The sequence below is a fragment of the Gymnoscopelus braueri genome (assembly GCF_963280865.1).
Source record: "Gymnoscopelus braueri genome assembly, chromosome: 23".
Taxonomy (NCBI): Eukaryota; Metazoa; Chordata; class Actinopteri; order Myctophiformes; family Myctophidae; genus Gymnoscopelus; species Gymnoscopelus braueri.
In genome coordinates this window covers 21,757,085-21,781,638 of record NC_137625.1, presented here as the reverse complement: position 1 = coordinate 21,781,638, position 24,554 = coordinate 21,757,085, and the positions used below count along the sequence as shown (strand labels likewise).

Sequence of the window (24,554 nt, the reverse complement as noted above, 5' to 3'; positions counted from 1 at the left end):
CAGGACATCAGGACATCTCTGTCACCATTCGTCTGCTTCTCAGAAGAGACCGCAGTCCTTCAGGTTGTTCTTGATGATGACGTCGGTGACGGCGTCGAAGACGAACTGCACGTTCTTGGTGTCGGTGGCGCAGGTGAAGTGCGTGTAGATCTCCTTCGTGTCCTTCCTCTTGTTCAGGTCCTCGAACTGACACTGAATGTAGGCGGCCGCTTCCTCGTACGTGTTAGAGCCTGACCAAAAGAAACAGCAAAAAAAATACACCTCGTACATGTTAGAACCTGACCCGAAGAATCAACTAAAAACACTCCATACATGTGTTAGAGCCTGACCAAAGACACAGCAAAGAAAACACCTGGTACGTGTTAGAACCTGACCCGAAGAAACAGCTAAAAACACCCCATACACACGTGTTAACACATTGGGTGCCAGCATTTTTTCATAACAACTTACGTTGGGTGCCAGCATTCTCCCCATTGACTGCGCTTTGATGTTTAAAGCTCTAAACTCCACGAGGAGCAAATCCATGTAAAAAAAAGCATCCATTCATGTAGCGCGATGACCCTGGCTACAGCCTGGAACGATAACATTTCACTTGCGAGTTACAATGGGGGGGATCGCGCATCGCGCATGACCGGTTTTCCCCACCGGAAACAGATTCGGAGATATAGGCGTTTTAAAGAAGGAAATAGACAGGAAGTGGATGGGAGCCATGTTTTTGTTTCCGGTGATCTATCTGGCCGATCCTTCTCAAGATCACAATGGGTACTCCCAGAGCTGCTCTAGCCCCGCCCGTGTGGAGAAAAATGAAAAAAACAAAAAGACATATTTCACGGTCTGGACCGTGTTCGGCACCAATGCGCTACTCTGTGAAAACACGGTCCAGACCGTGTTCGGCACCCGATGTGTTAAGAGCCTGAACCAAAGAAACATCTAAAACCACAGGACGTCACTGCATAGGAAAAACGTTGAAAATGGATATGCTTGCAGATGTGACTAAAGGACACTGGGCAGACAACATCCTGCTACAATGCTCTTTCCTTCCTTTGTTCTCATAAAATAGATTTTTTAAAAAAAGGAACAAACAATTGCCTGAAGTTCTTGAGATTTCGATTCCATATGTTTAAAGTTTAAAGTTTCTGGGGCAGATGGCTGATTCCATCCACTTCAAGGCAATACATAATATATAGCTTTCATACGGTCAATTTCTCATATTAGTTTAATGATTGCGATGAGTTTCAGTAGACAATTTCCATGCAAACTTTTGGTGGACAGGTGTCGTCAGCCTCACCGGCATATTCTGGGTAGCAGATGGTGAGGGGGCTCTTCTTGATTTTCTCCTCGAACAGGTCCTTCTTGTTGAGGAAGAGGATGATGGAGGTATCCGTGAACCACTTGTTGTTGCAGATGGAGTCAAACAGCTTCATGCTCTCATGCATTCGGTTCTGGTGAAAGAGGGAGCAAAAGAACACAACGCTTTTAGTGCTGGAAAGGCATGTCGTGAATGAGTGCTGACCTTTCATTTGAACTTTAACGGATAGACTAACCAAGCACAATGCTCCTGTATTCTCAATGCCTGTTTAGGCATCACAGCCTAGAGCCTACTGAGCTGCATTGAAAGAGGAAGCACCCACAGACAAGAGGAGCAATTAAATAAATACTTTATTACTTCTTTTTTTTTAGAGTACCCAATTATGTTTACCCTCTTTTCTCTCCCAATTCAGTTGTTATGCCAATTAAGTCTGCTTATTAAAATTTCCCCCCCAAGATTTTATTTGAAAATAGCAGATCTACAAGATCACAAAGCGTCGCGATACGACGCTTTGTGATCTTGTAGATCTGCTATTTTCAAATGGCTGATGTATATGTCTAAAGTGCACATGTGGCCCATAGTCGCTTCTTTTGGGCTTGTTTTCCTAGACCTGGCTGCTTGTTTCTCTCACAGAATCTGGCAACACTGTCTGCCACTGCTTGCCGCTGATGTAGTATCCTACACGGTGAGAAGCCCCCACCTGGAGGATGTAGACCCTCCATCCTGCTCCTCCCGTTCAACATTCCCCGCTGACAGGTGCTGCCCCAGCCCGCTAGGAGTATGTGGCGAGCAGCGACAAAGACCGCCATTGCCGCCCAGCTTCTCTCCCGCGAACACGGCAAATTGCATTCGTACAGATGCTCTGTCAAGTTCCACGGTTCCAAGTACTCAAATTATTTACTTAAGTAAAAGTACCAATACTGCAATATAGAAATACTCTGTTACAAGTAAAAGTCCAGAATAAGAAATTGACTTGAGTAAAAGTACAAAAGTATTGGCATCAAAATGCACTTAATGTACCAAAAGTAAAAGTACTAAATGTTTGAAAATAGCAGATCTACAAGCTCACAACGATGCGACGCGTTGTGAGCTTGCAGATCTGCTATTTTCAAATAGCCTAGGTATAAAATAGGGCTAAAGTGGTTTATGTATGTTTTATAATGTAATACATTTATATCTGCAAAGTAACTAAAGTTTTCAAATATTTGTAATGGAGTAAAAGTACAATATTTTGCCTCTGAGATGTAGTGGAGTAGAAGTAAAAGTATTGAAAATTAGAAATACTCCAGTAAAGCAAAAGTATCTCAAAATTGTACTTAGGTACAGTACTTGAGTAAATGTACTTAGTTACTTTACACCACTGGTGGGCAGGTACTTGACCACTGCGCCGCCCCCAAGCACCTTTAATCTTTGGTAACATCTGAATGGCTCACCATTTCCTCGTCCTCTGCCAGCACCAGGTCGTAGTCGCTGAGGGCGACGCAGAAGATGATGGCGGTGACGCCCTCAAAGCAGTGGATCCACTTCTTCCTCTCGGACCGCTGACCGCCAACGTCAAACATTCTGGTGAGGGAAAAAACAAGCAGCAGGGTTAGCTCAATGTAAACTCAGCACGTTTCCCAGCTAGCAGAAACAAGTGCATGATTAGTCCCTAAACGCGTGTGTGTGTGTGTGTGTGTGTGTGTGTGTGTGTGTGTGTGTGTGTGTGAGTGAGAGAGTATCAGTGCTGGAAAGTAAAAGTATCAATACTGCAATGTAGAAATACTCTGTTACAAGTAAAAGTCCGGAATTCAAAATGTACTTGAGTAAAAAGTACAAAAGTATTGTACTCATTATGCACAATGTCCCATTTCACAAGTTTTCAAATGTATGAATTGTATACAAATCTTTTGAAAATAGCAGATCATTGTGAGCTTGTAGATCTGCTATTTTCAAATGGCCAAAATGTATATAGGGCTGAAGTGGTTAATGTATGTTTAGTAATAATAATCAAAATCTACAAAGTAACTAGTAACACATTTTTTCAAATAATTGTAATGGAGTAAAAGTACAATATTTTCCTCTGAGATGTAGTGGAGTAGAAGTAAAAGTATTGGAAATTGGAAATACTCAAGTAAAGTACAAATACCTCAAAATTGTACTTAAGTGCAGTACTTAAGTAAATGCACTTAGTTACTTTCCACCACTGGTGTGTATACACCTTTGTAGGGGGCAGGGGGGGGTTAACATTTCTACGATAAATATTTGTATCAACAGCCTTGTATTTTTTTGCTCACTGAATTATGCGCTGTAGCGTAGAAAAAGCATTTTCAGGAAAGGAGACGGCAACTAATGGTTTTTAAGTAGAGAACACACTAGTTAAAGCTTCTGTATTGTATTGTGCACAGAGAGAATTGTGTCACAAAATGTTCAGAACAGATGGGGCTTACTTTCTTACTTTCCGTTCCCCATTTGCTTGGCATGAAGTCGGGGGTATTTTGTCGCCTGCTTTGGAATGCTTAAAGGGATATTTCACTTTCAAAAAAACTTTTGGTATTTTTGTCATCTACTCAGGCCTTTGTGAGCCCCCCAGACAGTTTTTAAGTTGCTCGATTCAGTATTTAGATATTTGATATTCATTTTATCAGACACGCCCCCTTCCTATACAAACCCATTGTAACTTCAAACTCCATTTTAACCATGTTAGAATCATCGAAACACCCGTCCTTGGTTCTGGTGACTCACCCTGCCCTCCTAATGTGTGAGGGGGCCGTGTTCTTCCGATATTTATTTTCATTTATTTTATTAATTTTTTTTATTGAATTCAAAATTATTATTTTTTTCAAAAGAAATATCAAAAATAAATGAAAAAAGTAATTGAAAAAACACGGCCCCCTCGCGTATTAGGGTGGCGGTATGAGTCACCAGAACCAAGGACGGGTGTTTTTGATGAATCTAACATGGTTAAAATGGAGTTTGAAGTTACAATGGGTTTGTATAGGAAGGGGGCATGTCTGATAAAATAAATATCAAATATCTAAATACTGAATCGAGCAACTTAAAAACTGTCTGGGGGGCTCACAAAGGCCTGAGTAGATGATACAATGACCAAAAGTTTTTTTGAAAGTGAAATATCCCTTTAACGTACGTATCACAGTAATGTAACACAGAGCCCAGCTAAGGACCATAGATTTGCATTAAAGCATGATTTACATTTGGATGTGGATCACACAGGTTTTTCAGAGGCGCACTCCACCGATTGAGCAAGAGTCTACGACGGAAATCAGATTTCCGTAAGAACACTGTGTGAAGAAGGAACAACCGTAAATGCTCAAAGTCATACACTTCCCGTCTACTTTAAGCCGACTGAAGGTCACACACGATACTGAATGAGTCATCACTGATGTCGTCACTCCTGTACACATAGCTCTGTCGCAGACATTATCACAATGCATCACTGCTGGATGCATTTGTACCGTACAATGGGAATCTCCACAGCTGCAAACAGGAAGGTAAACTAATTGAGTCACGGTGGAAGTTTCTCACTTGAAATGCAGGTCCTTGAATGTGAAGTGTGTCTCCACAATGCCCGTGGTCTTCACTCGGGTCCTCAGGACATCCTGCTGAGTGGGGATATAGGTGGCCTGGGATATCCTGTCCAGGTCGTTTAAGTAGCTAGAGAGAGAGAGAGGGGGCGCACAAAGAGACAAGCAGCAAAGAAAGGGGGAGGAAGAAAGAAGGGGGGGGGATAAATAAGAGGGAGAGGATGCAAGTGGGAGAGAGAGAGAGAGAGAGAGAGAGGGTGTGAGAGTGTCAAGGTCAAGTGTTTAGCTGCCAGTAAAAACTAATAACTCTCAACACATTCTCAATGTGTTGATGAAACAATAGGGCCACACAAAGTCAGATAAAGTCTGTTGGATTCCCTCGTCTCTGTTGGATTCCACATCTCAAACTGAACAACTGAGCATTTATCAAATCCCCTGTGACAGTGGTTCTCAACCAGTGGTCCCCGGGGACCACCAGTGGTCCTTGAGGGGGTTCCAGGTGGTCCCCAGCTAAAATGATGGAAGAGTTGGTAACCAAATGGACCCTTAAGATAGATCTTTAACTCTTGAGAGTGTAAGATGAAACCATACCAAATGGACCCTTAGATAGATCTATCTAAGGGTCCAAATGGACCATTAGATCCAATTGAACTCCTGAGAGCGTAAAATGAAACCAAATGGACCCTTACGGGTCCATTTGGTTTCATTTTACGTTCAATTATTGTTAAACATCTGTATTACTTAATGAAAGAATTGTTATTTTCAACGTTTTGCCTGTTATCTCTCCTATGGTACCAAGATCAATACAGCATGGAATTGTGGACACAATCTTATCCAATGATAACAAAAATATTCTAAGTCTTGGGGTCTGAGAGTCTAAATCTCATACAAAATGGTGGTCCGTGCCTCAAATGCTGAATAAATAATGGACCTTGATATGAAATGGGGTTGAAAAACACTCCCCTATGAGATGATGCTATTTTACAGCAGATAGAAATAGTAAAGAAACAGATCTACAAGCTACGAGCTTGTAGATCTGCTATTTTTGAAAAAGGTTGAAGATTTATTTATTTTTTTCTCTTTTTTTTAACTGTTAGGACTTAGAAAACATTTTTAAGAATCGCCTCAGGTCTTAATGGGTTAATGACCCCCCGCCCCCTGGAAACCATTTGTATAGCGTAATCCCTGGCACAACAAACTGCAGTTCTCTGTGCCAACAGGGGAAATGGTGACGTTTCTTCTTTCGCTGCAAAACAAGGCAAAGGGGGGGGGGGGTTCCACCAAACAAACACAGGAGCTAACCCTGTGATGACATAATTTGTTCTAACACCAAAGACCCTTGCACAAAACACAACATTCTAAATGTTTCAACGAATAAATGAGGCGTTTAGCAGGAGGGAGGTTAAGAGGGGGGGAAAAGGCTCCAATTTCGCCACCGATCTTGCTAGCCTTGAAAACATTCCAAACGTTGAGGTCAAAGACTTAAGCGCTCTCTCTCTCGCAAGCTACCATTCTATGAGGCTTGGTGGTGCGAGAGTGCAAGTATTGACGGTTCGAGTTCACGAGTCAAAGTTCAGACGTTAGACGGTCGCATGGCAGCCGTCAAGCTCCCCGAATGTTTGTTGAGGTAGACGAATGTTTGACTGAGGTGCAGTAGGTGAGTAGGAGTCCTGCGAGGTGTCTGACTGGGGACACACAGCCTATCTAAGCAGCACCTTTGCTTTGGGATCTATTGGTCTGCAGAAGGCCCTGGACAGACCTTCAGCATATCATTAAAAGCAGTGTGACTCAGACAGGGTTGTGTGAGCAGTGGTGGAAAAGTACTCAATTGTTTTACTTAAGTAAAAGTATCAATACTGCAATGTAGAAATACTCCGTTACAAGTTAAAGTCCGGGATTCACAATTTACTTGAGTAAAAGTACAAAAGTATTGGTATCAAAATGTACTTAAAGTACCAAAAGTAAAAGTACTATTTAATGTTTGAGAATAGCAGATCTACAGGCTCGCGACGCGTTGTGAACTTGTAGATCGGCTATCAGGTATAAGATAGGGCTAAAGTGGTTAATGTATGTTTCATAATATAATAATTTATATCTGCAAAGTAACTAGTAACTAAAGTTTTCAAATAATTGTAGTGGAGTCAAAGTACAAAATTTGCTTCTGAAATGTAGTGGAGTAGAAGTAAAAGTTATAGACAATTGGAAATACTCCAGTAAAGTAAAAGTACCTCAAAATTGTACTTAAGTACAGTACTTGAGTAAATGTATTTAGTTACTTTACATGCATTGGGGATCTATTAGTCTATTGCAGAAGGCCCTGGACAGACCTTCAGCATAACATTAAAAGCAAGAGTGACTCAGCGCTGTGTGAGGGAGGTCAGGACGGCTGCCATGTCTGGGATTGTGGCGTTTCTGGATGTGTGGATCTTATGTGTGAATAGACTGAAAGAACGAGCCCAATCGATGGTCTTGAAGGGCGGATCCAAACCCAGGCGCCCGGATTCGTGCGGCGCTTCCCATTGCTTCACCAATCTAGGTCCCCGCCTCCCCTCCCCTCCCCCCCGGCCTGTGCACGGAGCACGCTGACGTCACCAAATTTAGAGCGACGCCCCTCTGCACTCTGATTGGTTAGGAGATAACAAGGTCCTAAGACCATCGTTCCTGCATCATGGTTCGCCCAGGCTTTTTTTCTTTTGTAACAAAAAAAAAGGCATGGGTTTCCGAGGCTAATGTGTGAATGACTCACTGTCATGGTGAGTCTTGACACTGTTGTCTAAATTGTCTCTGCGTGTGTGTGTGTGTGTGTGTGTGTGTGTGTGACTCACTATGCTGCCGAGTCATTGAGCTGGTACTCTCGGGAGCGGCCGAAGCAGGCGTGAACCCCTCCATCCTTCCACAAGCGCTTAATGACCCCGGCCAGCTCTGCCGTCATGAAGCCCTCCTCCGCCGAGCCGGCCAGCACAAACAGCTGCCTCGCATCGTCCTGTGAGAGAAGAGTGTGTGGAGGGGTGAGAGTGTTCATTTAACTCTGAAACACCTGTCAAATGGTCCCATAACAGCCCATTTTTAACTCCTGTCAAATGGACCAATGCGAGTCCATTTTTAACACATTAACTGCCAAGACCGTAGTCCTACGGGCCGTTAAATCCAACTGTTAAGCGCCGAGACCGTAGCCCTACGGGCTGCGGTCTTTTCGCGCATGCGCGGTCCGGGTGCACTTTCGGAATTTTTTTGATCCACTTCCGTTTCCGGTTTGATGACAGGAAATAGAATTATTTGGGATCCGGTTTTCACGATCACGCCCGCTCCCATTCTACAGACGAAACTGAAACTCAATTCTCTTCCTGTAGTTTTTTCTCCTCGCATTTCACTGTTTAACGTAATCCGCTCTAACTCAAACATGGATGCCCCGTTTGACACGTGGTTTTCACTGGGAGATACAGGGAGATCTCGCGGATGTAAACAGACTGTGTAGCGCTCAATCTTAAGGATTTTAACAAGATCTATGGCGACATGAAAAAAACAAAAAAACAACAAAAACACCTTGGCACTGGTGAGTACATTATGAGATTAGCCCTTGGCAGTGGATGTGTTAAAGTAACACTTGGGATTTTGCACCGTAGCCAACGCTGGCATGACATTAAACTGAAAATGCGCCAACCATGTCATTTTGTCAACACATTTTGGAGGCTGTTTATTACCGGAGACGACGCGTGGGGGGGTCAAATTATCCTAATTATTGTTCCTCATACTTCCTTGTGTTCAACAGCAGGAGGCAACAGCAAAAACAAACTCTGTCGTGTTCACATTAGGACGCTGAGCATACACTAGTATGCCCCCCCCTGCCCTCCCAAGGAAAGATTCCTGGCGATGTCACACTGAATATCCCATTAAGACCTGAAGCCGATTCTACAAATGTCTTCTAAATCCCAACAGTTTTCTGAAAAAAACGTATGTTTCTAGATCAGTGGTGCTCAAACCTTTTCATGTCAAGAAAATTATATGTATTTGGCCACCGACCTCCATCTCAAAATGTGTTGTTCCAGGGACCCCCCCAGAAGCAAAGAATAGAGTTAAAATGTTTGCTTTAAGCAATATATATTCAAAGGTTTGCACTAGGGGTGTGCCGATTATTATTTATTTTTTAAAGAAAAAAAGAAATGTCTTTAACGCTATTTTATTTGCCCAAAACGATACATATCATCATGAAAACGTATCGCGATATATCGCGGGACGATATATCGGCACACCCCTAGTTGCACACTTTTTCACGATTTTTCAAAAATAGCAGATCTACAAGCTCGTAGCGCGGCACTCGGTGCCGCGCTATGAGCTTGTATATCTGCTATTTTCGAATAGCCAAAGTGTACAATAATGCTTTTTTTAGCTCAAATGAAAAGGTGACACAGATGCGTTCCGGGTCTTAATGGGATATACAGTATAGTAGTAGGTATTCAAAAGGGCCCGCAAGTCTAGGTTTCAGTTGAGTTTATACTCACGGCTCTGGCAGCGTCTCCAAAGTCGATCTTGAGGCGGCCCATGGCTCTGATGATGGCAATAATAGACTGGATGGTGTTGCTGTAGACCACAGCTTTGTACTGCTTGCACTCTTCCTCCGAGTAACCGGCCTCATGAATGATTCTGAAGAGAGAGGAGAGCGTTCATTTTAAAAAGGAACTTATTCCAGGGGAATACAACGTTATTTTTGACCAACCTGTACGTTAATACAAAATAACTAGCTCAACTGCAGTGGTTGGAGGTGGACTCCACTACTCTTCTATTGAGAAGCAGTGGTGGTTGGTTGGTGCAGGTCTCCGCCATTCCACAGAGGAATTTAGAACCTGATGTCAGTAGTAGTACTACCTGAAGTTCATATGCACAATATCTCCCATGCCCAAGGAGGGTGTCTGCCTGTAAGGTAGACGTTATGAGACCTGGGTAGGACTGTGAAACGTATGGACTGCAACTTTAACTCAGTACAAATGCAACCAAATTTCAATTGTTAGAAAAGTCAAAAACTAAACAAATAAAAAAATCACACCCAGTGTGAAGAGAGTGGTGCCTTTCATGAGTTCATTTCATTAGTTGCTTTTACAGACTTTGATGACTTCAAAGTATTTTTACTCATTTTAAGTACTTGAAATGTTTTTACAGATTTGTACGTGTTTTTACTCATTTTTACATCTTTTAAGTATTTTTACTCATTTTAAGTATTTTTACTCATTTAAAGTATTTTTACTCAGTTTAGGAACTTTAAAGTATCTTTACTAATATTTAAGTATTTTTAATCACTTTAAGTATTTTTACTCACTTTATGTATTTTTACTCATTTTAAGTATTTTTACTCAAAGGTGTGTGTGTGTGTGTGTGTGTGTGTGTGTGTGTGTGTGTGTGTGTGTGTGTGTGTGTGTGTGTGTGTAATTAGTGTAACTGGTTGCATCTTTGTGTTGCAATCAGCCGCAGCTGTTGAGGCTGTGCTCAAACATACAGAGAGGCCGTGCTCACACAGACGGACGGACGGACACACACCAGGACAAAGTCAAGCGTAGGAGTGGTTGGCACCACTCAAAAAATCACACCCTGTGTGAAGTGGGCGGTGTCTTGCTAGCTAATCACAATACTGAATGGAGTCAACCAATCATGTACAAAAAATAAATACATTTATTGAAACACTCTTTATGATGGACGAAACCATAACTTAAAAAAAACAAATGTATGGGTTTTTTAAAGTTATGGTTTCTTATATAGGGCTATGCACATGTGTCATGTGACACTGGCCAATCACAGTCCTGAATAGACTGTGATTGGCCAATCACGGTGCAGGGTTAGGCGGGGTACTTTTTGGCCAATCACAGCGCAGGATAATTGTACAAATATCCAAACCTCACTTATAGGGGCGGTTTCACCGCCCAAAAATAAGACAGCAAAATCGGAGCTACTGCGATTATATTTTTATTGATTGGTACCGACTGGTGGATGGATACTAAAGCTTTGAATCACATAGACGAAGGGAGGCTTGTCAGACAGTGCAGCATGCGAGTGCGGCGAGCCTGAGCAGTCTGCCAAACGCATAATGAACACCTGCCCCCTGTACCAGGGGCGCCGACTTATGTGCGCGCTACTGGGGGCGCAACGCACACGCGCACAGCACGCGTGCATGCGCGGCCGGGTTTGTTACTTTCTTGTTTTTTTTGTTGGTACTTTAATACAGTTAATTCGGTTACTTTAGTACAAAATAATTTACTCCATGAAGTGTAGATGTCGGATTTTTTTTCTTTTTCTTGGATGAGTTTGTGATGGGTGCTCGACTGCTCGTAATTTCTCCTGGGGGCTTTAGCTCAGTTCCAATTGGGCTCAGTTCCAGCTCAGTTCCAATTGGGCCCAGAGACACGGGCGTGGCTACACTATACTGAGTTGGACATTTGAGGATGATACACGAAAGAAGATGATCAGCTATTTTCAGACTTGTCAGTTAATGCGTTTATTTTTGTAGTCTTTTGGCGACGGCAGTAGTACCGTAGTCATCTGGTATGTTGAAAGAGAACTGCGATTCCCAGAAGTCTTTTTCGAAATGAAACCAAAACAAACACAGCATGGTTTGAGCTGTGGGGCCATACAGCTATAAAATCACTTATACTGTATGGAGATGCTCACTTAGCACATACTCCCCTTTTCACCCCTTCTTCTGTATTTGTTGATGGTGACGTGGTGGGGCTTATCTGTGTCATTTTGCGTCGCCTCGCATGCACAGTAGTGTCACCTCCGTGCGCAACCCGATGCGCAAGCTCCTACGTCTAACAGTAAGAGCGTTTTATTCATTGTCATATAACCTGTACACACAATGCACTGCTGCGTTCACAGTTTAGTGCTAAAGCCTAATTTAGACTCTGTAGACGTGCGTGCATGTGAGCGAGTGTGTGCAGTGAACAAGCAAACTGAAAACATTTTACGTACTTAAATTGAGAGATTATTTTTTTTATTCCACAGATTTAAATTGTCACATTTTAATCAGGTTTTTTTACCGTCACATGATGAATTGTTACAGCACTAGCTGCCAGCCTATTTAGAGTGCTGTCTATTCTACTGCATTGTGGTGTGCCCTGTATAACTCATGATTCATCATTCTCGTTTGTATTGTGACTCATTCTCGCTTGCGTTGAGATTCAAAGACCATAACAACGCCGTTCATATGCATATCCATCGAAAAGGACTATCTTGTACCATACTGTTACTCATATCTGATGGCAATAGTCTTGATGGATCGGTGCAAAAAGGATGGATGGAGAAAAAAAAGTTGTTTTAATTTACATAGCAGCAAAATGGACTCACTTCATCTGCTTGACAATTGTGCTCTTCCCCGATTCACCGGCACCTAAGAAACGGAGAGAGGAAGAGAGGTAGAAGGGGTTGGAGAGAACACAAAGAGGAGGAGAAGAAAGGAGAAGTGAGTTGATGGACATAATTAACTATACATACATGGGGACCGGGGTCCCTCAGGAGTCTATATTTGGCCCATTAGTTTTTTCCCTCTACACCAATTCATGTGGTTAAGCACATAAAAGACGCGTTCAGAGTGGAAAACTGGGTCTCCAATACATTGATGGAATCTAACATGTGACACAAAGCTATCAGTGGTGAAAGGTAAGCCATTGGCTTATTTCCACGCCCCCGTTGGCAATGTTACGATGTCCTGTTTGTTACTCCGATCTGCGATTGGCTCGGGATGATCGAGTGGCGGAACTACATCCCAGTTACACCATATTTGTTTACCCATCGAATTCAGTTTACTTCCCGTTGTGTCCTGCCAACTGCACTGAAGACAGGTCACAGAATCGGACGACTTAACACATTTGGTGTAACACCAACCAGTAATTTTAAGAACGTGTTGCTGTCGTCTATACTAAGGAGGGAATTAGCGCCGTTTTTTTTTGTTAAGCGTGCGTTGGTAAAAAGAAAATGTCTGGCGCACCAAAACCAAAACAGTAACCAAAACACTTCACACTGACACAGAGACAGTTATAAGATGCACATCTTTGTCCAGCTCGCTGTGATGCGTTTGTATGGTAAATACAACCGTTGCAAACTAGGCTTTCATCAGTCAGCTCAAAATAGTTGACCAGCACAGTTGTCCTAAAGTTACGATAGCCTGCTCACTCGCAAATATTACAGCAGCCTACACTGAATGTCACATGACAGAACAGCAGCATAAAAACAAATAGATCTAATGCAGTTGGATGACAGATGGATAATGAACGTGCACACACGGATTAGGCCGACGAAAAAGCCATCAGCGCATGATCTCTACTGTCTCTGTCTCCGATGTGCGGGCCAGGCTCTAGTTATTTTACCATAACCATACAGCTCAGAGTTGATTAATCAGTTATACAGTACATGGCTACTTATTACCAACAATTAAATATTAGCAGTGTTTGTTCATATGTTGGGGTAAGAAACTCTTCATAAACCTGGGAATAAACATTACAGCACTACTCCAGCAAGTGGGTAAATGTTGGATAACAACCCTTTCTTGTGGCAAGCCCTCTGCTTTTATTGGCAGTGCAGTGCTTTAAACATCCTAATGCAGACCCTCAGTGGTGGAAAAAGTACTCAAATTCTTTACTTAAGTAAAAGTACCAATATAGAAGTCCAGAATTACAAATTTACTTGAGTTAAAGTACAAGAGTATTGGTATCAAAATGTACTTAAGTACCAAAAGTAAAAGTACTAAAATATTTGAAAATAGCCGATCTACAAGCTCACTCGTCGCGTTGTGAGCTTGTAGAGTTGCTATTTTCAAATAGCCTAGGTATAAAATAGGGCTAAAGTGGTTAATGCATGCTTCATAATATAATAATCTATATCTGCAAAGTAACTAGTAACTAAAGTTTTAAAATAATTGTAGTGGAGTAAAAGTACAATATTTGCCTCTGAGATGTAGTGGAGTAGAAGTAAAAGTATTGGAAATTGGAAATACTCAAGTAAAGTACAAATACCTCGATATTGTACTTAAGTACAGTACTTAAGTAAATGTACTTCGTTACTTTACACCACTGAATGCAGTCAAATGATTATTTTGAGCATAACAGCCCCTGGATCAGATTGAACTGAGACAATTGCATTTTAGAGCATTGAGAATGATTTGAAGCCATGTCCGTATTATGTATAGGTCACACACCGGGTCACAGAGAGGCCTCATTATCAGTCATCATGTCACTCACATTCCCTTCTGTCATGTCCTAGTAAGGACATGGGTTATTCACTCTGGCTCGTTTCACTTCAAGCCATCTGACTTAGGTCAAATGGCTCGTTTCTGTATTGTGTTTGCGTGTTCGCACTGGCCATTTCCTAAAGGAGAACGTGGCCTTTGGAACTGAATCAATTGGCAAACGAAACTTTAAATGAACAGCACTCCTTTTTTTTGCCTTCATGGGCTTCCGTCTTTAAGTACCACGCAATTGACTCGATGATTAAATAGGTTACTAGTGACAATGCTACGAGCCACCTCAGGAAGCGAGACACACCACTAAATGGATTGGATATGCGTAACTCTACTTTAATGACATGCAAAACCCTGCAATGGGAGGACAGAGTGAGCGATTAGGGAGGATCCTGCCTTTACATGGCGACTTGAGGCTCACTCTCTCTCCCTCAAACGTCACACTTCCATGGCAACGACTAGCGTGGCTGAGTGTGAGGGAAACATTTAGATTTGGAAGTCTATATTTACTACTGCATCTACACTACAGTACACAGCATCTCTGTGACTGGTAATATGGATGCGATTGTGCCCTTAAGGAAATATTTCTGTAATCCAATTTTCTTTTCTCTACTTCAATGTATGCTCTTGTTAACCACATGCATTATCCTCATATCCCACGTGCCCTAATGGCTGTTTCCATAAACTATATTAGATCTGCTAATGCGCACTCATTGTGCTCATATTACAGGGGAGCAGACTCGGTCATAGGGAGCCAATGAACATTTCCCCAGTGACGTAAAACGCACTCCAAATAGGGAGCTGTTTTTAAGCCACTGGGAAACGGATAGTCCCCCAAGTAAACAACAACAGTCCTCCTGACGCGCACGTAATTATTTCCATTTTCCAGTGGACCTCCTAAAATGACCCTAAACGGCTTTTCCCCCGGTTTATAAAGCCTGGAAGAGAGAGAGGAAGAGGAAACACTCATTATAAAAATGTGGCACCATTTGTTTCCCCCCGTGATACACTTAGCAGAGCCGCGGTGGCCTGGTCTTGCATAATGAAATCACCTCCCTAATCTAGTTCCGTCTCGTCTCGGTGTTACTGAACAAATAACCTGTGATAGTAACGTCCTTGACACATGCCACAAAAAAAGGTCTTGAGGGCTTGCTCCATGTCACAAATCCAACATGGCACCCCCCCCGCCCCCCTGCATACTTTTCTCTAAGACGAATCAGAGATGAAACAGGGAAGCGATGAAGCCAGTAGGAGACAGAGAGAGGGTATAGTTGGAATTCCTATGAACAGCCTCCAGGGGCCCTGAGCAGCAGCGACTGCATGCTGACACCAGAGCACTGGCACCTCACCTTGGGTATAATTGGATGAGATGCACCTGAGGACACATCGTTTTAATTAAGTGCCAATGTTGTGTCGCCGGAGTGGTCCCAGGAGGTGGTGGTGGTGGTGGGGTGGGGGGGCATTACTGCCAGCAGACATGCTGTTAACCCTTTAAGACCTGAAGCCGATTCTACAAAATGTCTTCTAAATCACCAACAGTATTCAAACTTTTTCATGTCAAGGACCCCCAAAATGATATGTATTTGGCCGCGGACCCCCATCTCAAAATATTTTGTTCCAGGGACTCCCAGAAGCAAAGATTTGAGTTAAAATGTTCGCTTTCAAAGAATATATATATATATATTCAAAGATTTGCACACATTTTCACAATTTTTCAAAAATAGCAGATCTACAAGCTTGTAGATCTGCTATTTTTTAATAGCCAAAGTGTAAAATAATGCTTTTTTAGCTCAAATAAAAAAGTGACACAGATGCGTTCCAGGTCTTAATGGGTTAAAGTGAGATGGAGCATGGCCGGGGCAGTGGGCCGGCGGGCACGGGCACAGCAGGATCCCTGACTCTACCCGCCACTACTCCATGAACACCGCGGCCACTTCAGTTCACATACCCACACAGCGGCTCTCGAGGCCATGTGGAGCTCATGATGAAAATCCACTTCAGACAAAGCTATGAGCTCACTCTTGAGAGTTAAGACCCCCGCCCTAGGAAAGTTTGAGCTAACTGATCAAAACTTGTCTTCTTGGAGGCAGTGTTGATTTTGTCGACTAAAACTATGACGAAAATGTCGACCATCTTTTTTCACTGACGAAAACTAAATAAAAACTAAATAAAAACTAAGCCACAATGACAAAAAACTAAATATATTGACAATTTTGTCAACAAATAAAAACTAGACTAAAATATTAGTGGAGAAGAGATGCAGTAGAACTAAAAGACAAGTCATTTTATGTTTGGTTGCGCTCGGGTGTTAAGGAAATAGCAGATCTACAAGCTCACAACGTGTCACGCTGTGACGCGTTGTGAGCTTGTAGATCTGTTATTTTCAGCATGCAACCAAGTGTAAAATCAGCCATTACGACACCATCAAGGCACCGCCCATATACATTTTAGTCGACTAAATCATCTGTAGATTTAGTCGACTATAATCTTATGATATTTAGTCGACTAAAACTAGACTAAAACTAAAACATTTAAGATGACTAAAATATGACTAAAACTAAATGGAATTTTATTCAAAAGACTATGACTAAAACTAAATCAAAATGTGTTGACAAAAACAACACTGCTTGGAGGAACTTGGGAATCTTGTCAAAGATTCAGTTTTATTTTCTGATTGTTGATTATATTTTCAAAGTAGTTCACTCCCACATTATTGAGAATACATAGTAAATGGTGTAAAAATCGAAAGGAAAAGTGTTTCACGCAGTGATTCATCAGATCTCATTCATCGTCATTCATCGTGTTCAGAATGAGATGAATCACAAAGGATTGTGATCAATGCACAGACAGGATGACTTGATGTAGGAGGCAACAAATATAGGATTTGTCAAAAGGTATCAGGCTGTCGTTCACCTATACCTGTACCCCTACCAGCGTTGCCAGATTCTGTGAGAGAAACAAGCAACCAGGTCTAGGAAAACCAGCCCAAAAGAAGCGACTATGGGCCAGATGATTACTTTAACATATACATCAGCTATAATAGCAGATCTACAAGCTCACAACGCATCGCGATGCGGCGCGTTGTGAGTTATCTTCAGAACAGCAAATAACGCACATCCTCCGTTCTTTGGTGCTGAGCTTTAACTGTAAATAAACAGTAATATAGAAACAAAACGAGGCTCTCGCAGTAATATAGAAACAAAACGAGGCTCTCGCAACTCACTTTATGCTCCAAGGTTTATTAACAAACAGCAGATACTTGTATCTGCTGTTTGTTAATACAGGCAGTTATCTTGGTCATGGATTACTAAAATGAACTATCAAACAGTTCAAGTTGGGTTCAAGTTCTGTAAAAGCATTGTGTTCAATGCGGTTGGAGGAGTTCAGGCCTGTGGCGTGTGACCCGCCTTGGGTCTATTCCCAAGTTTGTGACATCACAGGGGCGTGGCCCCAGCCAGCACCTTCAAAGCCTCCTGCTCTCTGGCCTGGGGTATAGTGCAGAGTTCCCCTGATTCAGCACACATGGCCTTTTATAGGATATATGGAACCACACAGTCCTCCTGACCCGGTGGCCTTCATGCAGAGTCATGTTACACACGCCCACTCCTTTGATACCCCCCAAAAAAAAAAGCCTCTGACCAAAAACCACTGGACCAGCTGTTTTCTGTTTCTGGTGATCTGCTGAATTTTTTGAGACGATCCCAGCCAACCCCCTCCATTGAATATGTAGCCTTTTTTCTTGGCCTTCTTTCCCCCCCCCCTTTCAAACAGAACAGAGCTGCTTCTATCGCTTGCCACCAACGCATCATTCCTCCTGGAACTCCTCCTGGGTGATTTTCCTCTCAGCGGAGAGAGGAAGGGAGGGAGTGAGGGAGAGGAGAGTGAGGAATGCGTGATGACAACAGCGGAATGCTAGCATAGGCCACAAACGTGATTAAAATGGCTACCGAGTCTACTCTGTATTATAGATTAGCCGCGCCGCGAATGCCAAGTCATTCGAAGCGTTTATGTAATGCTGGCAGGGCCGCCGGCCGGCCCCGCCGCCCCACATTTTAACACATTACAGGTTCTCTTTTTGTTTGGGACCCGGTGTTCACATTCCAGCTCACGGTCGATAAAAGGGGGTCAGACTGAGGGCTCGTCCCTCGTCTGGGTCAGCAGATTCAGGTTGCAGGGGTTGTGGCTGGAGGGGAGGGGAGAGGGGGGGGGGGGTTGCTGGACTAGCGCAGTGTTGATTTTGACAGCAAATTTTGATTTAGTTTTAGTCATAGTCTTTTGAATAAAATTCCATTTAGTTTTAGTCATATTTCAGTCATCTGAAATGTTTTAGTTTTTGTCTAGTTTTAGTCTACTAAATATCTTAAGATTCTAGTCGACTAAATCTACAGTTGATTTAGTCGACAAAAATGTATTTTTGGCGGTGCCTTGATGGCGTCGTAATACCCGATTTTACACTTGGTTGCATGCAGAACATAGCCGATCTACAAGCTCACAACGCGTCGCAGCGCGACGCGTTGTGAGTTTGTAGATCTGCTATTTTCAGAGCGCAACACCCGAGCCAAACCAAACATAAAATGACTACTGGATCTCTTCTCCACTAGTCCCTCACTAACATTTTAGTCTAGTTTTTATTTGTTGACGAAATTGTCAATATATATAGTCTTAATTTTAGTCATCATAGCTTAGTTTTTATTTAGTTTGACATTTTTCGTCATAGTTTTAGTCGACGAAATCAACACTAGTCTAGCGCAGGGGTTTTCAACTGAACCAGGGACCACCACCCTGTCTAAGAATCAACCTGGGGACCACCATTGTATTGTGTTGGAAGGGGTGATATGGGTGTGAATTAAATCAAGTCGTTAACGGCAACTTATGTATGAGCGAGCAGACACAAGCGATTGATTATGAGCACATTTCCTAATAATGGTGACACAACCAGACAATCCGGTACAGTTTCCCTTGAGATTCTAACTCCCATTTCTGTGGAAGTTCTTCACATCAGATTTCCCATTAACTGATAACATTGACGCGTCATTATACGTACCGCGCTGTTTCTCAACAAGTGGTCGATAAAATGAAATACAAATCTTCACTAACTAAACTGACTAAATGCATGGTCAGGGACCACATGCACTACCTTCACGGACCACCAGTGGTCCACGGACCACCAGTTGAAAACCCATGGTCTAGCGCATGCTGTCCACGGGGCGCTTCGATATGGCAGGTTTAAGGACTGAGGAGGATGGCATGTGCTTTGGCCCCCAAAGAGCCACACAGCCACATTAGTAATGCCACATTAGCACCCTGACTGAGCTGGCACCATCCATCCCAGGGTTGACTCTTTGTAGTGAGAGGGTAATGACGACGGGCAGTTTACTCCTCACTGTTGTGAATATCACTCTTCCCCCTTGTACAGTTATATTCCCTTACTTTAGTTTTTTTGCTTTCAGTCATACTTTCATTTCCCCATCATGATTCATTTTCTCCTCCTCCACTCACTATCAAATTCCTCTTTTCTTTTCCTTTCAGTCCCGCTGGGGGACTTAAGTATGAGTCACTTAGAGGATTCCAGGATCTGGTTGGCAGCACTACCCCAGTGAGGAAACAATCAGACTAAATCACTGGCATTGATCTGCAAACAAGCACAAAAAGCACATCAATGGCTAATAGATTGTTTCCAGCTCGCGTTGGCACAGACCGATCTACTCTGAGTGAGGTAGCTAGTGATGGGACAGTGACCAAGGCATGCAGGTTGTTTCCATGTTTAATCTTCAATGTGAGAAACTACTGCTGTAAAGTAATGTCAGTGGCACTCAGTATGAACCATAAAACAGCAGGATGAAATGCTAGGGATAGGTCTATTTCATCTAAGACTATTCACAAAAACCTTTCTACAATGTCCCACTAAGACAATTATAGCTAGATTAATTAGGCTGGGGAGATTATGATCCATTTTAGACACTAATAGTAGGGAAACTGAGGCTTGGAGATGATGAGATAAAATTAGTGTCAATTAAAAGTTTGACAGTTAGCCTAAATTGGAAATAATCCAGTTTTTCAGTAGAAATGTCAGGTTTTCCGTAAGAAATACCAGGTTCACCAACTGCAGAGAGAGGACCTGAGGCTGTCAAGCCTGTTCAAACTTTAAGGTGTGTTTACATGCGTGTACACACACACAAATCACTTTTCATGCAAATGAAGGCTTCAATGTCAGTGTGATGATTTCATGTTGCTACTGGTACAGACAGCAGCTCACTCCTTAAGGCTCATTTATACTTCTTCGCTCGCTGACAATCAACTGAAATATTCTTTCTATTTTCGGTTGAAAATCCGTTATTCTACGCGAGTGACACAGTTGAACAACGGCGTATAAAATGAGGCTTCAGGTCTGAACCCATAACAGGCAGTTCTGCAGAACCAGCTGTCCCACCACATAAAACACCCGCTGCCACAACCACCCCTACCATACCAAGCCTTTACTTTAAACAGACACATTGCCACAAACTGACTGGGTGACCACCCTGAGTCGACTAGAAAAAGCTGAAGGTTTTCAAACAGTAGTTTGACTCCTTTCTGCGGTCATGCTTACCCTTGTTGCTAACAAATACCAACCGATTTTTTATAGACATGGGATCGTAAAAGAGGAGACATTCATATTTCAGGGAGAAGCAGCTATATTTGTGCTGCAAACGGAACGAGAACACTTAATGTTTACCGTCAAGGTAAATAAAGCGGATTCCCACTCCGGGGTCTGCTCTCTGGCTTCACTGCAGCAGTGTGGAGCTTTTCCATTTTTAATGCTTTAGTCATTAGCAGCACGCTCATCTTACTGGGTACTGTGTTTCCTTTCTCCTGGAGTCGCTGGCTGCCTGTTACATCACTTCTCTGCCAGTAACCTGAACAGGCTGTGTGTGGCTGTGCGTTACCTGGCTACCAACTGAATGGATAAAAGACAAACGGCATGCCGTGGTGCCAAAATGTCCACCCATAGCTACACATCATAGCATACAACTTAAAAAGGGCATCAGGACTTGACACGCAGTCTGCGATACGTTGTATGCGTAAAGTGTGTGTGTGTGTGTGTGTATATATATATTCATTAATTCATAAATGAAGACAAATTCCCTCTACACACAAACACACAACACTAGAATGTCAGGTATTTTGTGTCTGCAAAATCTATGTCATCTGTATGATGGGTGATAATAATAACCCATGTTCCTCCCTGCAGCAAGGCAGCTAAAACTTGACCCAACTTGCTTGCTTTGAATTGACTAGCCCCATCTGTCCTACAAGAACCTGAGGAATGCATTGGAGCTATTAAAGAAAAATGTATGGGTGCTCACCGCTCGCACAAACCCAGTACACAGAACACTCATACAGTTGTTTCCAACAACTGATCAATGTTGTACAATATGCCTTATAGTTTCCCAAATCGGATTAAAGTGGAGAGGAAAATGGTTACATGAAACCGTGAAAAGAATACAAATTAATTCTGATTAACAAACTATGTTGGCTCTAAAAAGCCACAGCCATGGCCTCTCTGTTGGCCATTTAGTTGTAGTGGATTGAGAGCATTCGTCCTGGTAACCCACATACCATGTGTGTGTGCATGTCAACAGTTCCTAAGGCGGTCTTACTGAGAGCCTGATGGAAAAGTTTTTCACCCAATCTATATCGTCAAGGGGAAAAATTTTCCTCATGCAAGCAAGTATGAGCAATAAGTTTACAGCACTGGCCTGTAAAATCTCATGCATAATATTAAAGACACACACACACAAGACATGGTCTGCAGTTTCCTAAGAAGTAAACCTAAAAAAAATAACGCTTCCTAAAGTACACACTAATTGATAACCCATTTCCATGGCATGTTTATGTAGCATTTTCAAATTAAAGTTGTAGTACTTTTTGAGTGTGTGTTGTTGTAACATTACACCATTCACTTTCTGTGTTAGGCCATTCCCCTACGTTAATTAAGCATAGGCCAGTGGTGGATAAAGTACTCAAATTGTTTACTTGAGTAAAAGTATCAATACCACAATGTAGAAATACTCTGTCACAAGTAAAAGTCTGGTATTTAGAATTTACTTTAGTAAAAGTACAAAAGTATTGCCATTGGTACCAAAAGTAAAAGTAGGCTACTCATTATGCAGTGTCCCAATTCAAGTTTTCAAAATGTATACAAATCTTTTTAAAATAGCAGATCTACAAGCTCACAACGCGTCGTGATGCGTTGTGAGCTTGTAGATCTGCGAAAATATATAGAGAAATATATATAGAGCTTAAATGGTTAATGTATGTTAAGTAATACAAATCTAAAAAGTAACAAGTAACTTAAGTTTTCAAATAATTGTAGTGGAGTCAAAAGTACAATATGTGTCTCTGGGATGTAGTGGAGAGTAGAGGTAAAAATATTGAAAATTTGAAACACTTCAGTTAAGTAAAAACACCTCAAAAGTGTACCTAAGTACAGTACTTGAGTAAATGTACTTAGTTACTTTCCACCACTGAGCATAGGCCTCTACAGAATACAGATGGTGATGTTCACTTGATTTGAGCTAAAAAGTATTATTTTACACTTTAGCTATTCAAAAATAGCAGATATATGAGCTTGTAGATCTGCTATTTTTGAAAAATCGTGAAAATGTGCAAATCTTTGAATATATATTGTTTAAAGAGAACATTTTTAACTAAAATCTTTGCTACTGGGGGTCCCTGGAACAACATATTTTGAGATGGGGGTCGGCGGCCAAATACATATTATTTTGGGGGTCCTTGACATGAAAAAAGATTGAACACCACTGATATACAAACATACGTTTTTTTCAGAATACTGTTGGGATTCAGGAGAGATGTAGAATCGGCTTCGGGTCTTAAAGGGGTTAACAAACTATGTTAACCCTTTAAGAATACAGATGGTGATGTTCACTTAGCTCTATGGGCTGCACAGAGAGGAAATGTAACCATTGTTGAGAGGGTTTTAGTCGATGACAATGATCCATTATGCGACCATTTGTTGCAGAGACAAAGCAGGATACTTTGTATCGAGCTGATGTCAACGCAACGGGGCAAAAGTCATGACGGTGAATGTGGATTAAAAAGCCTGGGATGGTTTGTTAATGTCGCTTGTTGCCGAAAAGAACAGATCTACAAGCCGATCTGTCCTTTGCAGCAGTGGTGGAAAGGAAAGTAACGAGAGTAACTAAAGTACTGTACTTAAGTACAATTTTGAGGTTTTTTTTTGTTTTACTTTACTTGGAGTATTTCCTATTTTCTGTACTTTTACTTCTACTCCACTCTCAGAGGCAAATATTGTACTTTTACTCCACTACAATTATTAGAAAACTTGAGTCACTGGTTACTTTTTACATTTAGATTACTATTACAAAACACACATTACAACTTCAGCTTGATATATACTTGTAGATCGGCTATTTTCAAAGCATTTTTAAATTTTTTATACATTTGGAAACTTGTGAAATGGGACATTTTGATGCCAATACTTTCGTACTTTTTTTTTACTCAAGTACATTTTAAATTCTTGACTTTTTACTTGTACCAAGAGTATTTCTACAGTGCAGTATTGATACTTTTACTTAAAACATGAGTACTTTTTTTCCACCACTGCTTGTGCCTTGTAGATCTGCTCTTTAAGGCATTAACCCATTGATGTCACTCATTGTGTCACTTTATATGTCTTTGGCTATTCAAAAATAGCAGATATACAAGCTCATAGCGCGGCACCGAGTGCCGCGCTATGAACTTGTAGATCTGCTATTTTTGAAAAATCTTGAAAAAATTATGTTAGGAAAAACTGTTAGGATTTAGATTTTTTTTAAAGAATCGCCTCAGGTCTTGATGGGTTAAAACATGAGTACTTTTTTCCACCACTGCTTGTGCCTTGTACTTGTAGATCTGCTCTTTTAAAGGCATTAACATGGTGAAGTTCATGTACCTAGGAGCAGCAGCTTGACCTCCCTGGCCGCCTTCTCTCCGTCGTCCCGCAGGTTCCTGTCGATCATCTTGCTGCGCTCCACCGCCGCCTTGTCCTCCGTGCTCAGCGTGCACCCCATGATCCTCACGGTGGGTGCTCCTCACTCACAGTGGGTGATCGATCCTCACAGTGGGTGATCCTCACCAGTGGGTGCTTTTGAAAATCAAATAAAAATCCGATAAAATTGACTAAAATACCCACATTCAAGGGTTTAAAAAAATGCTCCCCGAATGAGACCCGCGCGCACGCCCTTTTTATGACAGAAATGTGGCTCTTTTTCTAGGAAAGAAAAGAAAAGAAAGAAAAGGCTGAAAACCGGTGGATCTTTTCTTCTAAACACCTCCCAAAAAATAAGATCAGTGTAATCTCGGTCGTTGCATCGGAAGCAGCTCTTTGATTGATGATTAAAATGCAATTAGAAATCCCTCGGCAGATCGCTGTGTCTCTCTCCTTACAGAGCGTTAAAAGCCTCCATTCGCTGCAACGCTGGATACTGTGCTTCTGCTGCTG

General features: G+C 42.0%; 1 protein-coding gene across 1 annotated transcript; it reads right to left on the bottom strand.

Moving 5' to 3' along the window:
* gnai1 (guanine nucleotide binding protein (G protein), alpha inhibiting activity polypeptide 1) lies at positions 1-24,554 on the bottom strand. Its single transcript, XM_080420958.1, has 8 exons — positions 24,006-24,554; positions 12,163-12,205; positions 9,333-9,474; positions 7,659-7,816; positions 4,835-4,963; positions 2,743-2,872; positions 1,289-1,442; positions 1-230 (listed from the first exon to the last, which is right to left on the bottom strand). The coding sequence occupies exons 1-8, from the start codon at positions 24,121-24,123 to the stop codon at positions 40-42; spliced, it is 1,065 nt and encodes a 354-aa protein (XP_080277084.1). The 5' UTR covers positions 24,124-24,554; the 3' UTR covers positions 1-39.